Source organism: Drosophila erecta, unplaced genomic scaffold, assembly GCF_003286155.1.
Source record: "Drosophila erecta strain 14021-0224.00,06,07 unplaced genomic scaffold, DereRS2 tig00000126-arrow-pilon, whole genome shotgun sequence".
NCBI lineage: Eukaryota > Metazoa > Arthropoda > Insecta > Diptera > Drosophilidae > Drosophila > Drosophila erecta.
This window is the reverse complement of record NW_020825209.1, coordinates 5,627,980-5,645,902: the sequence shown is the minus strand read 5'-3', so window position 1 is coordinate 5,645,902 and position 17,923 is coordinate 5,627,980. Positions and strand designations below refer to the sequence as shown.

Genomic DNA, 17,923 nt, shown 5'->3' with positions numbered 1-17,923 from the left:
CCACACTCACACACATGCACCAGGCCCCCCCATTCCCACACTCTCACTTCCACGCACACACACTTAAACACCTGAGCCAGTTGCTCGCACTTATGCAATAATTATGTCTGTATATTAGCACACCAACAAGCCGCCTCAGAAACTGCAAACAGAAAAAATGAGCCAAAAAAACTGTACAGAAAATACGAAATATACCCAAATATACATATAAACGCTTAACACACCCGTTGTTCTAAGTGTTGTGCCTTCTTCTTTCGACTTTCGTACTCTTTGCGCCACTTTGATTTGATTTGAACGTTCTCTGCTAGACTAATGCCTACTCAAGCCCTCCTCTCTATAAATATTTATTAAATAAGCGTATACCTATCGATATCTATACCTGTATCTGTATCTATATAATGCGTAATGCCGTATAATTTTGCCAATGCATACCGTCTATGTATATGATAAAACAAAAGAATCCAACGCAAATGAAATTCTAAGAAAAAACGAGAGTTTTACTTTACATTTCTTATATATTTGTATTTTCATTTTATTTATATCGTTCGTTCGTTAACATCGCTCGCTTCCATCCAAACAAACAAATACCAAAAATCAATTAAAAAAAAAACAACCAACCAACTCCAAAAATTCTCAATTCAAATAAAATATATATCAATTGTTAATCAAAACCAAAAACAAATATCCCCAACAACCAACAACAACAAATTGCACCAATATCTTACCATAAAAAAATTATATATAACTATAATCAAAATAATAAAATGCAACCCTAAATCGCCCGGAAAAATTGTATGTGCATATGATTGCCAATCGAAAATTGCATTGTAATTGTATCGTTTATCGTTTGACACACGATCACGACTATCGATTGAAATCGAATTCGAAATTGAAAAATTGAATTGAAAAATTGTGAACTATGTGAAACCGATTGATTGATTAATTGATTTATTGAATGATTGAACGATTGATTGATTGATTAATGGTACAGACCCGTCGGCGTTTGGGGCAAGATTGTGGGATCACTTTGTGCCATTGCTGGCGTGCTGACCATCGCACTGCCGGTGCCGGTCATCGTCAGCAATTTCAACTACTTCTATCACCGCGAAACGGATCAGGAGGAGATGCAGAGCCAGAACTTTAATCACGTTACTAGTTGTCCATATTTGCCAGGTACATTAGGTAAGTTCAACACTGTGTGTGCACACTCCCACCACCACTCCGAACCGAAGCCACTCCTCTGTCTCGCAATCTCTATCGCTCTGTGCCGCATATGACATACATACATATGTATCTGTAGTGGCCTTGGCTCGAAACCCTACTATCCCGCCCCCACCACCTTGTACTCGATTCGCATTTACAAAAACAAACCCACCGTCCCCACCAAGAATAATATTTTTAAAAAATATGAAAAACTCGCAACAAGCCACCCAATATACGAACCACCCACTACCGACAGAACCACCAAAACCCAACCACAAATTCAAGTAGAGCAACAAAAAGTAGAACCAGTCGAATAAAAATAGAAACATTTACGAAGAAAGAAACGAATTGTGGATGCCGATGCTGAAGCCGAAGGCAGTGCCGTGTGCCCCAAAAAGAAACCACCGAGAAAGTCAAATCCGAATCCTTAAACCCACCATCCATCCTACCGATTGGCACCACCAAGGGTATGGATCTCAAGCGGATGGGTACCGGTACTGCTTTCGAACCAGACACGCTGTCACACAGAGAAAAAATATCACCACAAAGCGATCATCGATTTCTACACAGCCACCTTTGATCTGAGGCATATCATTGATTATTGAATCTTTAAGTAATGGGGACTTGAATGCCCTAAACTGTTTTTGCATATACTTCAGTTTAACCATAACATCCAGAAAACAATAAACTACACCAATATTAAAATATTCGTATTCCAAGGGTATATGTCGTAATCCTGTCCATAGCACCGGTTATTATAACTATAAACGTCGAATGTTTTAAGTTTTTATCCTAGGGATTGTGGGAACATTATAAGACGAGGATGTTTTCCAATCCCCCCTGTTGACTCAATAAGCATCCAGAATGTGATATTTTCACAATGATATGCCAAAGATGATTGCCATAGTTTAAGGTATTTGCATGACTGAAAAAGTCGAGATGACAATATGAAACAGATGTTATGTTTTTTCTCTGTGCACTGCCGAGCACCCACCACCCCCCCCTCCTCGGGACAACACCTAATTGGCTGGTGGGCTGGTGGGTGGTGTGCTGCAGCGCCGGTGGGTGGCAACCCTGTCGGTGGGGCAGCGGTATGTGGTATTGACAGCAGTGCCACAACCAACGTGCACGTACTGTGTGTGTTTTGTGTGTAAGCGAGTACTACAGCAAAAAACATTACTGTAACCGATGCATTACAACTGTATGTGTGATCTCCTCTTTCTCTCTTCTCTCTCTCTTCTTTTTGTTTCTCTCTTTATTCCGTCAATTGTATGGCCAATTCGAATATCGAATATCGACCTCCACACAAATAATTCCCCAATTAATACCCGATAACCCAAAAACCAATCCAAATTCAAATCAAACTCGAACCCATCCATCCGAAAATCAACAAAAAAAATAATTAAATAAATTATCCGCTCCTGCATCCCTGGCATTGTGTGAATCCCCTCAAATCAAACTCACGTACAAACGTCATATCTACACTCACACACACACACCAACACGCTCTGTCTGCCAACGCGTGATATACGATATACACTGCGACAAAACACACTAAACAAATGCATACAAACCACCAAGTAGGTCAACACATGAAGAAATCATCGTTGTCTGAGTCCTCATCGGATATGATGGATTTGGACGATGGTGTCGAGTCCACGCCGGGATTGACAGAAACGCATCCTGGACGCAGTGCGGTGGCTCCATTTTTAGGAGCCCAGCAGCAGCAGCAGCAACAACCGGTAGCATCTTCACTGTCGATGTCGATCGACAAGCAGCTGCAGCATCCACTGCAGCAGCTGACGCAGATGCAACTGTACCAACAGCAGCAGCAAAACGGCTTCAAGCAGCAGCAGCAACAGACGCAGCAGCAGCAGCTGCAGCAGCAACAGTCCCACACAATAAATGCAAGTGCAGCAGCAGCCACGAGCGGCAGCGGCAGTAGCGGCCTCACCATGAGGCACAATAATGCACTGGCCGTTAGTATCGAGACCGACGTTTGACTACTGGGTAAGTATTGGAAAACGCCACTCGCTTGCTGCACAGACCTGACCCACCTACCCCCCACCACCACCACCAACAAACCCCAACAACTTCCATCTTTGTCACACTACCTATCTATATCTTGCTACGGCACACTCACTTATCTGACCCCAACCCAAACACCACGAACCACCCACCACCACCGGAACCCGTGCACCATGACTCGTAGAGCGTTACTAGGTTTAAGTGTTGCAAAATGCGAAAAGCAAAATGCAAAATTCAAAAAACGGATCGTTCGCACTGGCCGCCATTAATGCGTCACAGCGAAAACAGTTTGTTTTGCTTCAAAGTTATTCATTTACATATTTAGTCAATCTACTGGGGTTTTAACGGATCCCCTTAAATATCGAAACCCACATATTTAATAATTCCAACTTTTAATTTGAAACCCATAAACTATTTTCTCTGTGCAGTGCGAGCATCCGATCAAATAAATTGAACTGAATTGAATTACGATTTGATTAGAACATAACTTTTTCTCTCTTTTCTCTTCACGTGGCGCGCTCCTCTACCTACGCGATACACATGTTTGCCTATGTTTACGTATAAACCTAATCCTAAACCTAAACCTTTGCCTACGTCTCGAACCCCATGTATGTATTACCATATGTTTGATCTATATGTATATATGTATGACGAATGAATCAGTGCAAAAGACGTTGCGTGGTATAAATTTGGCCTTGACAGGAGTTACGTTGGATGCCAGAAACGACTACAAAAGCTGTTTATATTTAATTTAAGTAGAACAAATAACAAAAACCAATTTAATCTATTGCTAAATTAAATTAAATCTAAATTAAAACCTAAATTAATTTAATTAAATTATACATTTAATGATAAACAACACAAAAACGAAATTCAAATCCAAACCAGAGAAAACAAAAAGCAAGAAATGAACGATAAGAGAGTACCAATAAATTTGAATAGTAAGTAATAAACCAAAAACCAAGAAAAAATAAACATTGAGAAATAACACTACAAAACAGAAGGGAGATTTAACAGCATAAACATCGAAGAAGTAATGGCAGAGTTTAATCAAATTTGCAAGAACCGAAGCTGACTAATCAGTCGATCATGCTGTAAGAGCAAATGGAAAATGTAAATAATGCAATAAAATCACAATGCTCACATGCCATTATTTAGCAAGGATATTGATGGAACTCCAATCCAAAGAACGAATAATAAAGCCAAGCACAGTGAAGCAAGTCCATATATAGGGATGTCCCTTTGAAGAGACAGTAAACTCGCAAGGCAGATTTACGATCTACACCGAAACGGACACACACACACATGCATTACAAAAAAGTATAGTAAAACTGCCGTTATATTTAACTGAAAAGTAAGAAAGAAGAACCATAAAACCCGAGGCAATATCTGCTTTTTAAATGTGACAGGAAATACTATCGTGTAACTAACTTAGACAGCTAGCCATCTAACTGAACTAACCAACTAAGCATATACACACACATACCTATATGTGATAGATGTATTATGTGCGTAACCTAAACAATATCGTTCGTAACACTACTCAAGACCCTTTGTTTTTTGACTAAAGCTTAAGAAAAATCCAGAACCCTCCACCTATGCCCACTTCCAACCTCTCTCACCTGAACACATAAAAGTAACTGAACCCATATCAGCTATAACTTCTGCTTCGATCCCCCCGAATTAAAACGAAATAAAAAGTACAAATATTCAACTAAAGGCAAACGCGAAACAACTAACGCACTCGTAAGATATTACGATTGCTTAAAGGAATTTCGAAAGGCGAAACGACTGCAATTTAACTACAGACCGAACAAAAATTAATGAAAACATCCAATGGATTGCTCGTATTCCCCAGTCACAGATCCGCTCAATCACAATAAAAAACTATCAAAAACCAAAAGATAAAGTGGCGAAGAGATACAACAAAACCGAAAACGCTCTTATGATTTTTGTAATGAATGCAAACTATATACGACAAGAAGAAAACCAAAAATATCAAAACAAATGGTAAAAGTTTAACTAAATACGGGGCTCTCCAGCGGTGATTTCTTTGACTGAATTGCGGGGGTTGGTCATTATACCCCATTCCCACCACAAGAAGCTCCCATTCACAGCAAACAAAATACAAGAAATCGTTGACTGAACTATGCGAATTCAACTTTTGCATTAAATGTATTATAACAGAGACACTTAAAGTATGAAGATATATATTTATGTGTGTGAATATAACTGCATAGATAAATATTTATCATATATATATATACGGATATATGGATTCCTATATATAGGAGGCATGTACATAAGAAGGGTTGCTCTTGTCGATGTAAATTGACGGATAGCAATGATGACAACAAGATACCGATCATATTTGAGTGTAAATTTTAAAATGCTTCGAAAACCGTCCACACACACACACAAACGTACTCACCACACGCACACATACACATATAGATATGGACGGGGCGGTGCCCAATGCCAGGGGCGGAGACCTAAAAGGGGTTCCAGAGTCCCAAGCCAACAAAAAGATCCGGAGGAGCAGAGCAGAGCAAAGTGCCTTAAGGAACATTGTAAGCTGGCCGATTCGAGCCCCTTTGTAGACTCAGCCCCTGAAAATGGGAATATGGCCCCTTTTTTTTGCACCCGCCCCTGCAACCCCTAGCAATTCAGTAGAACCAGCTGAAAAAGCGAACAATAATGCAATGTTTCCAAGGTGCCACAGTGGCGGCCAGATATGAAGGGTCGAACGAAGCGTGGACACCGTGTAAATAGTCGCTACCCAGAATCCCAATGACAAAGGGTATTCCCACTGTGGCTGCTAACTACTGTAAATACTCTCCAAATACAAATACATCTTGCGAAAGCGATTTTGTACAAAAAAGAGGAAACAAAAACCAAATATAAATCCTAACGATGAACCCAATAAAAACTAAAGATATTAAGTAATAAATAAATAATACAAAAATTAAATGAAAGAGTATAAAACATTTAAATGTCAGCTAATTGTACTGTACGTAGTTTCCCTATATCTGTAAGAAGGCAAAGATTTAAGAGATGAATAAGCATTAGAGAAAAGTAACGATAATGATAAAGGTCCAGTCGAAGATGATGAAACTAGCAAAACACCAAAAACGTACGAGGATTGAGGAGAGGGTAATGAAGCGTAACGAAAAGAAAACCGCCTACCTAAGATTAGATTTTATGTTTTAGATTGATCGATTGAAATGATTTTAGCTTCATAAATACAAGATACCAGATAGCGTATAAAGGTAAACGATAAAAGATACCAAACACATGATATATGAACATGAAAATGAATCCAGATAGCGATACAAAGAGCCGAGTGTAAAGTAAGGTTGTTTTTTTTTTCCTAGCCTTAATCTAGACAAATGAATAAATTTAGCAAATATAAGTGTAAATGAGTCTAAGAATTACCGATGTATAGCTGAATTTATAACTTTATTTTAATTTTATTATTACAATTATATGTTCATATTTTGTCCTACATCTTAAGACTTTGATTTAATCACAAAATAAGCCATAATAATTAAACAAGAAAACTCAAAACAAAAACCACAAATAAAATGGAGAACAAGAAATTGAAAATCGTGTTAATATTTACCTATGAAAACTTAAACAAAAAAAGAAAACATAAACTATAAAAAGAAACAAAAGAAAAAAACAGAAAAAAATTTGGAATAAATGTGTTCAGCAAAAGAAATGTTATTATATGTTTAAATAAATTACAATTAATTCGAAATGAACAAAAAATTTAATGTAATTAAATTGAGCTAAGTACACGAGTAAAATTCTAAACAATTTCAAATTGTACATAAACAGCATATACATATACAAATACATTTAGCATGTAGCATATATCTAGACATATGCATATGCTGCATCCGAATTACAAGCTAGCTAACCGCAGACTAAGCGCAGACTAAAATACGAAAAACCTAAACCTTGAACATACCAAAGACACTCGAGCATGAGAAACTCGATAAGCAAGATGAACAGTGAGGAGATTAGGAAAACTGAACCCCATGCTGATCCAATCCGATCCGAACCCACAATAAAGAAGCGATATCGAAGCAAATAAATTGAGAAAAGCGTTTTCGAACCGTTTTTTATTTCGCACAGTCCCCTGTGCCCAACACCACCTTAAGTTCCCCCTTGTAAATAGTATACAACTCGCTATTCGAATTAACCGTCTCATTCCATTACGATTCGCTCCGTTCCGTTCCGTTCCATACTTGTATGTACCTATATATTTTCTGGTATTTGCATTTTGGCCTTAGATCCGTAGTTAGTCGAGTCGAAATGGAATCGGATTCGAAACCGGAAACCGTATACCTTTCGATCTAGGATCTAGCCTGAAGCAGACACGCTAGTTCTGTATTCTTAGTTCGTATTGTAATTGTATTAGCTGGCGCTCTAAAAACGAAATGTAATGAAAAGCTCTAAATTGTAAATACGTATTTGATTTCGTTTCGTAATGTACCAGTATCTTGTGTGAGCTCAACTTAAGTTTCTTCTTTGGCATATCAATCACTCCCAGCTGCAGTTGAGTTATCCAATCAGTAATCAGAAATCAGAAATCAGTCAATCAGTCGATCAACGCTAACCGATTAGATACACCTACATACATATATACTACTCACTAGCACATACACACACACCCACGTACATGATTTAGGAGCTGAAAGCGCATTTCTTTCGATTTTCTTATTTCTTTCACATGCTTGAACTATGCTCTACTCAACTCTACGCTCTACTCAACTCAACTCTAGTCTAGTCTACTTTAATCCAAAGCTATATGCATTAAACGAATTCGAAAAACTTAGGGCGATGTATTAGTAAATAGAATCCCAGGAAAACAAGAACAAGAAGATGAAGAAGCAAACATATCGTTGTAAAGCAAGAACTAAGTTATGAAAACCACGAATAACTCAAAAGAAAAAGTCTAACTTATGATGCATAATTATTTTCGAATATAATACTAACACGCCACAACAAACACTCGACTTCTCCAGTTCAATTCAAACCAAAAACAATCTTTTCAAGTTTTCCATTAAATTTAATTGCAAACCTAACAAACAAATCTTAACACGCATACGTAAACAAAAAGGAATATTTATAAAAAAATAATGAAAACCATTTTGATTGTACGGACTATAATGAAACAATACACATTTACCATATGCTATGTGCGAGTAAATCAAAACATAAACCAACAAAAGCAAACAAACAAAAAAAAAATAAAATCTTTCAAAATCTTCACAATGCTTCAAGAACAAACAAAAAGAAAGAAAATTTCTATTAAGGACAAAGACTGCAAATAGAGATTTAAAAGAAAAACGTACACTTAAAAAGCAAAAGCAAAAGTATTTAAATTAATTGATTTTCAATTCTAATTTGGCCTTGATTCAACCTACCAGGAAATAAGTTTAGGTTTAGTTAGAAGTTCAAGACACAACACCAAACACCACCATACAATACCATGCAATACCATACAATACCAAACCGGACCGGACCGGACCGGACAGAACTGAATCGAATCGAATCGAATCGAACTTTCAATTTGAAGAACTCCACCCGAACCGCAGCCATTTAGCATCAGCAATAGCATATGTAATTTTTGAATAATAATAACAATCATGCAGATCCAAAGAACAAGACCCAGTCACTAATAAGTACATACATCAAAGCAGATGATAACATACATACATACGTACTTATAATACAAACTCGATTCGAACACGAAGAACAGTCGCAATAATCCCCATTGACAAAAATCTAGTATTACGCCCGATAAGATATTACAAAGCTAAAACGAAAACCGAAACTCACACACAGAAATTAAACCGAAAGAAACAATAGAACGCATAATGAAAACAAAAACAAAACGAAACAAAAAAAAAACAAAAATGGAAATGTTGTTAAGATTAAAAATGAAATGTTTTATAATCGTTATTCAATAAAAATAAAAAATAAATAAATTTCCAAGAAATCATTAACCGATAAACGCAAGCAATGCCGCAATTCGAATTCATTCGAACAATTCTAGCTGTAATCTACCACCATCTCAACCGATCTCCATACCAATCTATCGATTCCTAGGCAATAACCCAACCGACTTGTCCCGAAAGCCCCATTTTATCCATTTTAGACTAGATGGTAGTATTTGCTTTGTGTTCGTACTTCTACTTCTAACTAATTATTTTTTGGGTAGGCCTATTCGCAAGGGATGGCATTAGATCTAGTTAGTCACTACGTTATTCCTACAGTTATCATAATTATCTTATATTATAATTATAAGCCTTGGCTCTAGTTACCTAGATCTAAGTCCAGACCCTTCGCTCTGAAAAGGGGGGCTTGGCACCTCCCCTTTTCTTGTCGAACACGCAGACAGACAACCCACACACATACCCGAGTCATAAACCATTATATCCACAGTAAATATACTATATATACAGTATATGCCAGTAGCACATTCCATTGCAGACATCTCCTAGCGTAGTTTAGCTCTATTGCCCACCTCCCCCCACACTTCCCCAAAAGAAATGCATACACATATCTCCGTGAGCACACACTATATCGCAGATATAGCGATGAATCGAGTGAGAAAAGAAACGAGAGTACACTTAAAAAGAATACCCATACAACTTACTGAAAATCTTGGAAAGTTGAAGTCCAAACAGGTTAAATCCGGCCCCGGCAGTCAAAGCGATGCAAATGCTATTCCAGCGAACGGTGAGTTTAAAAACCCTCGAGACCCCTCTCCAAAACCCCGGTTGTCCCATATCTACATATGCCCTCTGATATGAATATATCTATAATATATAAATTCTCTCGCTCCCCAAGAAAAAAAACGCCAAGTCTCTGTCGGTTTTCCCATATATGTATCTCTCTCTCTATATATATATTCTATATTATGTTTTGACTTTAACTAATCATATTCGTTTATATATTTTTTATTTTCTTTTTATGCGTATGAATCTTCATTTTGATTTTGCCTATGCCCCCGGATCTGCGCTATAGCCACTCTCGATTTACGTATAAGCATTGACCATATTATTGATATAATCGTATATGGAATATTTTGTAAACTTTTGCTTACGTTCTCCCCCTGCGCCGAATGTAAAACTGTAAGAATCGCTTCAGCGCTCAGCCGCCTGCACCTGCTCAGCCGACGCTCCTGCGCTATCCTGCTATACCGTAACCGTTATCGTTACCGTTACCGTTATCGCTATATCATTAACGCTATCGCATCCAGAAATGCCAGCAGCAGCAACTGCAGCAGCATCTGCAGCATCTGCCGCAGCAACAACATCAGCGTCTAGAACAACAACGAACAACTAGGAAGATCTAACAGCCCTCTCAAAATGCTGAGGCTGTGCGGCTCCTGCTTCTGCTCCTAAGTCCCGTTTCCCTGTGCTTCCCGATTCCGGTGCATGTGCAATCAGTTGCTGTATCCAATCGAAATCGAATAACAATCGAAAATCGATATTGAGATCGCGACAGTACCAGAATCAGATCGCGTCAAGCGCAATCTGCCAGCAAATTCAAATCCAAGCAAAGCAAATCAAAGCAAACAAAAAGCAAAAGCAAAGCAATCCCAAATCAAAAGCAAACAACCAAAAAAACAAAACAAATTGCAAAAAAAAGCAAGAAATATACACAACGGCGCACGCTTAGCACATTTGCATAAAAATACAACTTACTTGCTACCTATATCTCCACAGCCAACACACCAAACACACTCAAAACACACAGACACTATCACACAGGAATGCATACACCAACTAAGGAGTTGAATCGAAACTTTTTTGGCTTTTCTACTCACTTTGAACACGTTTTTTCTCTCGCTTTGATTTTGATTTCGTTCCTTGACTCGAGTACTCGAATGAGCATTATATCAGCAACTACTCTTTGCCTAATTACGATCGCTTAACTATACCTAATCTCTATGTTACGAACACATCAAAAAGAACACGTCCCAATAAAAAAAAAACACACACACACACACACCCACTGCTGCACGGCAATTTGGCTGTTTGGTCGAAAGAATTGCCGAGCAGCTTTGTCCACCCATCAGCCATTCGCCATGATCATCCTAAAAGTGAAAACAAAAATTTTAGGCACACGCACAGTCATGACACACACAGACAATCGAAAGAAAAATTATTAAGTCATGCACCCAAACGTACAGTCAGTTCAAAACATACAGTCAGACAGTCTAAGCGATCCAAGACGATCCGAGCCGGAGGAGGCGAGCAAGTTCCGTACGACGATGATGAAGAAGAATTGGACGAGATGAACCAGACGGAGAAAAGAAGAACACGAAGACCAGTCGCTCCAGCTATGTGTCTCCCTCCCACCTCCGCGCCCCACCGCTGTGTCAGTGTGTGTGTGTGCCGAAGCAGTCGGCGGATGGCTCCTTTTGCTATCCCTTACCGTTAACCGATCGCCGATCCCTGAATCCCTGAGGATCGGCGAGGATCGGTTCGATTTGCTTTGGTTTTTCCACACATCTCTATCTATGTATATTCATTTTATGTCAAGTTTAACAGCGACGACGCCAAACGCCGGCACATTTTGTTTATTCCATTTGGCAATAAGTACGCTTCGGTTTTTTGTTAGCCAAATCAACCCGCAATCCACCCATCAATCTATATGTATAAGTATAAATAGTATGCCACAATGATTTCGTCTTGATTTTTGAAATTAATTTACGGTTTCGACTTTGGTTTTGATTTGAGTTCATAGTTATCCCCCCTCCCCCCTTGTTGTAACCAACGAATTGCTTTCGATGTTTGCATACAAATACGTATACGAATACCATTAACCAGAACAATAACAATAACAATAACAATACCACCCCTATACCTATATATACCAATACCTAGTTGAGCTTATAGTTTTGACTTTTGCTTTCCCCTGAGTTGAGTTATCGCTTTTTCACCTGCCTCCCCACCCACGGATACTTACTCGAACGTCTCCAGCCAACCATTTGTAAACCCAACTCGTATCGCTTCGTTTAAGTAACCCATATGTATCTGTTGTGACACGTTTTCTTTTTTTGCGTTTTTAACAAGTTTTTAACACTTTAGTTGGGCCCAGAGCCACGAGCTCGGGACCCCAAATCTAAGCCACTATCTAGAATAGTATATCGAATATATCAAAACTTATAACTCATTTCTACTTGTTTGTTTTTTTACCACCTGATTTACATACTGCGTTCTTCTTCTACGTTCTTCTTCATACCAATACCAAATCAAAAACCAACAAAACACACCAAATTCAATTGACTTTAAAACGAATTTGCATATTTAAACACGGATCGAATCGAATCGAAACGAATCGAATCGAATCGTATCGATTTAAATATACAAACAAATTCGATCTTGAACACACCCAACGACAATGACCATTGACAAACATGAATCGAATCCACAAATATTGCCATTAAACAAACGAATGCATTCAACAAAAATGCATCCAGGCCCGTCGGCTTCTGGGGCAAAATTGTCGGCTCTTTGTGCGTGATCGCTGGTGTGCTGACAATCGCACTGCCGGTACCGGTTATCGTCAGTAATTTCAATTACTTCTATCACCGCGAAACGGATCAGGAGGAGATGCAGAGCCAAAATTTCAACCACGTTACAAGTTGTTCATATTTACCTGGTGCACTAGGTACATACTACTACTACTAGCGGTTAAGAAAATCCCCAAAAAAAATAAAAATAATAATCCCATATCCCTGAATCCCGCCCACTCTGAGCAACACATATAATTTCCCCTTGCTAATCGTTGTATCTGATCCACGACCCCGGATATAGGTCAACATTTGAAGAAATCCTCACTCTCCGAATCGTCGTCGGACATCATGGATTTGGATGATGGCATTGATGCAACCACGCCAGGTCTGACTGATCACACTGGACGCCACCTGGTGCCGTTTCTCAGGACGCAGCAGTCATTCGAGAAGCAACAGCTCCAGCTTCAGCTGCAGCTGCAGCAGCAGTCGCAGTCGCCACACGGCCAGCAGATGACACAGCAGCAGCAGCTGAGCCAGAACGGCCTAAGGAGCACAAATAGTTTACAGTTAAGGCACAATAACGCGATGGCCGTCAGTATTGAGACCGACGTCTGACTACTAGGTGAGTATTGGTTTACGTAAGTATAATCAATGCCCCACGTTGGGCGCCAATGACGTTTGGCACTTGAAAATTTTCATAAAATAGTACAACTTTTGCTAAAATAATAACATTTAATTAGAAACCGAAACATAGTCGTATACATATGTATATCTGTCAACTAATGGATTATTTTTGTCTTGTTTTTGTCTAGCTTTTATTATCATATGCAAGATCTTTGAAATTGTAGCACTAAATCAAAAATTAAATATTTTAAAGTAGCACACGCTTGTCCTTTAAAGTTATATCTGTATGGCAAAATTATGTCTAGGCAACATTGCATTCTTTGGTCTCGGTCTTTATCGTTCTCTTTTGACTCTATTTCGCAGTCAAACAAATGGAAAATGGACGAAATTTGCGCAGTGAAATGCTACGTTGGATGCCAGAAACGTCATCAAAAGCAGTCTAATTTAGAATTTTATTAATAAATACAATTAAATTATAATTATAATAATTAGTAAGCAACGTAGTTGTAAATTAAACAGCAAATGTACACAGACACAACACACAAACACAGAGCCAGTTCACTCAGCTTGAATTAGAGTATATGTAGACACCAAAAAGAGTCAAATATGGACTGGCCTTCTATAGAGATTTCCTTGTTTCTCCTTTCATTTTCCTTCTGGTAATCTAGACACCGAAGACACTCACACACGTCCACACACACTCAAAGAAAAAACTCTACTTGATACCTATGTTCAAATTTAGCAATTAACAACTAACAATCGTTAACAACAACAAAACAAAACATATAAAACCAAAAACGAGAAAAAAAAAAGAAAACCAAAATCTAATTATCTTAGTAGACTAATCTAATTGGAGTTTCTTCCTTTCTTTAGAAGCTAGCAAAACAAAAACAAAGAACAACAACAACCAGACAAAAACAAACAACATACAATATCTGCTAATTTTATTTTCATCTTTAAATTATGCTCTATTAATTAAATATTAGTCAGAATATTAGTAAAACAAACTAAACCAAAAAAAAAAACCAAACCAAAACAACAACAGCAACAAGTAGCGGAAGGCAAACTAAAGGCAAGGCAAAATATAAGAGGAATATGAAACGACGGGTAATCGTCGTTAAAACAGTGCTCGGTTGATATGTTTCATTCAATATTTTGGATACAGATTTGGTTTGAGAACGTTTTCCTCGTATTAATTACGAATAATTTACTTGGAAATGTATTAATTAATTATTAATGTTTCTAGAAAGGAAAGCCCTTAGCTTAGTCCAATGATTCATTATTATTTTCCTATAAAAAACATCCATTTAACTCGAGCGCTGTTTTGATATTTCGGTGACACAACCAACACAGCCATACACATAGACACATGAGACACACATGATAATGCTAAAAACATCAAAACTGCCGTTAAGTTTAAAGAATGAGTAATACAAAGATTATATATAAATAAATATATATTAAATATATACATACATTTACATATATAATTAAATATACATAAACTAAAGTAAAACTGCTATTATGTAAATAAGTGAGTCAGAGCTGAAGCTGAACAAATAGACATAGACACAAAATAAATATTAAACGACAAAAAAACAACAAAAACCAAGCAAAAACCAAAATCATAGCTAACTAAAGGGAATACAAAAACGAACCTAAAACCAAAAATAAGGAAAGCTGCTAACGATACAAAAACAATAATTAAACTTAGCAAATACAGACAACCGAAAACAGCCACAAAAAAAAGAATGCCACAAGAACAAAATCTAAGAGAAACCGCGCTGATCTTTCCATTTAGGAACCAAGAAACCAAAAAAGAGGAAACAAATTGCTAATTTTATATGAGACCTGTAGGAGAATCCTGGCTCATCCAGTACTAGCTATGATCTCTTATAGAGACCCTTGTGATGCCCACGTGCATGGACATGCTTTCGTTTGGTTGAATACAGTCTATTATAGTTTCTAGCTTAGTTTAGTTTAGCTTGTCTTCCCTTAGAAAAGAGAGACGGCTGTAACAACTTCGATATTTAGTTATCAACTCGAGAGATATGCAGTATATCCTATATATTCCTCAGAACTGTTGCATGTTGTATGTGTCTTTCTTTTGTCTCCACTAGCACGCACAAAACACACAGATACAGATACGGATACAGAAACAGAAGCTTTAGGATCTAATAGCTCACACAAAACATGTTCATGAGTTGTAACTTGATTCGCTGTCTTCCTGATTTTTGTGATTTGATAAAAATCGAAATCTTCTCACTTGAAAAACGTTTAATCTAGCGACTTCAACTTTTGTCAAATTCCTAGAAAACGGCAAACGGAAAAGGAAACTAAAAGCTACAAAAAAAAAAATCGGATAGGAAAATCGTTAGGGGTAATACCAAAATTATCAATTTCAATTTGCATGCGCATTCGATATATCAATTCTATACAACATAAGATACAAATACGTTTGAACTGCTTCCACTGCTTCACTGTGCGGTGCATAGTGCCGAATGTCAGCGTGCAAATAGATCGATCGAAGCCATATCTAAATTTCTCTATACCTAGAATCCTACCTACAAAGCTTTGCTTCTACTGCTCTTGCTAACCAAAACGAATTATGAAAATCGAAATGGAGGGAGGAGAATCAGACGAGGGAGCCCACAAGTTACTTTGGACCACAGAAGAAACATCTCACAAGTTAGAAGATTTGGATGGTGAGGGATACGTTGCGTTACGATAACCAATACGATTACGATAACGATAACGATGATATAACTTTGAAGTTTAAGATGGTTTAGATGGGATTACCAAGTCGAGAACTAAGCTAACGCAGGCATACACACATATATGGTATTTATATATATTCGGATATATATATAAATATGTTTATTTTTTTGTTAGATATGCGACTGAATAAAAAGTTTTTATTGATTTGCTGCTTGTTGTAATTAAGAAGAATTTAAACCAATATTTATACCGAAGCAATCTGTAAATATGTAAAAACGAAAAATGAAAAAAACCGCAAAAAACGGAAAACCAAGCAAAAAATATGGGAGCGGGGAGTAAATAACGTTAAATAAATCGAATCAATTTACAGCTTTGAAAACCGTCCACACGCACACAGCAAACGAAAGAGAAAAAGATAAAGAAAAAGAATAAGAGAGATACAGCGACAGCGAATGAGAGAGAGAGAGAGAATGCGAATGAGGCACGAGTAAGCGCGGAAAAGAGAGGGATAATCAACTAGAACCGAAAGTCATTCTTACGTATACTTGATTTGGCCTTAAAGAAACACGCCTGCTTGCACACACACAACACAGACACACATTCATGCTCCGATCGGCCCTACTTATATACAAATATTTATATTATATATGTATATACTAGTCGCAAAAGTTGAAGTATCCCATGTTGTGTACTCATGTCAATGTCCCGGCCATATCCATTAGCATTATATATTAGCGGATTTTAGAATTTGTGGATTAATGAATTATTGGATTCACGGACCTGCGTCCGAGTTCAGTTTGGTTTTAGTTCGTTCGATTCGTTGAGAAGTTCTCGGTCGGCCAACCGATTAGATAAGCCCAATGAGCAATAACAAAATACCACAAGATTGCATATAAAATATTCTTAATATTAACTACGATAATTACACAATAATCTCTATATAGGCATACAAATAATAATACAATTAAAAACATATCGTCTTCAAGTCATGCAAACGGATAAACCAAATTCAAAATATTTTTTTTTTTATAAGCGTAATTTACAAACTAATATTAAACTGAGAAGTCGCTAAGAAATTTAAGCTTACTATTAAAAACAAAAAAAAAAAGAAAAGATGCAGAGAGACCGCAGCATAGGAATGATAATTTGAGGGCAAAAGGAGGAGAGGAACCAACTTGGCCAGACTACAACTAAAAGTGATATAAAAACCAAAAACAAGAGTCACAAAACAAAAGTAAAAAACCAAAAACCAAAAAAACTATTAACAAAGTAAAGATAACTTGCCAAAATAATTAAGGGTATTAGAAAGCGGAAGCGGATGTGGGAGTGAAGCGAAGAAGAAGCGTAGAGAAGAGAGAACTATGTTTAATTATGACAGAAGTAGTATGCCTAGGATCAAGTATACAGTCTGCAAAGTCTAGCTAAGTCCAGCTTGCCCCCTCCAATAGATCCCCCCATAGACCCCCCAAATAGTCCAGGAATCGCAGATTCCTTCGTTGCTCGTTTCAGGATCGATGAGGTGGACAGAGAAGCCGGAGGAGAAGCGAATTAAATGAATAAAAACAAAGACTGGAATAAAACAAATAAAGATTACAACAACAAATAAAAACAAGTATATATACACAAGCCGCGGGACTGCAGACATATATCTATGTATAATGTTCGATTGGTCGGACTTGACATACATACATATATACTTGATAGATCCAGACCACACCATTCAGTTCAGTTCAGTTCAAACCAAAACAAATCAAATCAAATCAGTCTTCATTATCGATTTCGATTTCGATTCCATTCCGAGTCTTCATT

The 17,923-nt window shown here is 37.5% G+C and overlaps 1 protein-coding gene across 5 annotated transcripts in view; it reads left to right on the top strand.

Moving 5' to 3' along the window:
- LOC6550221 (potassium voltage-gated channel protein Shaker) overlaps positions 1-14,856 on the top strand; it is a 141,945-nt gene extending 127,089 nt beyond the window's left edge. For 3 of the 5 annotated variants that reach the window (XM_026982256.1, XM_026982257.1, XM_026982255.1), the window contains exons 11-13: positions 992-1,182; positions 2,785-3,213; positions 3,895-3,990. In XM_026982256.1, the coding sequence (XP_026838057.1) occupies positions 992-1,182; positions 2,785-3,206 (613 nt within the window). In that variant the 3' untranslated portion in view covers positions 3,207-3,213; positions 3,895-3,990. Of the gene's footprint in view, positions 1-991; positions 1,183-2,784; positions 3,214-3,894; positions 3,991-12,736; positions 12,928-13,073; positions 13,395-13,759 lie in introns of those variants that run through there. The other 2 variants (XM_015155308.2, XM_026982259.1) reach the window with 2 other exon arrangements.
- Positions 14,857-17,923: the final 3,067 nt, after the last annotated feature.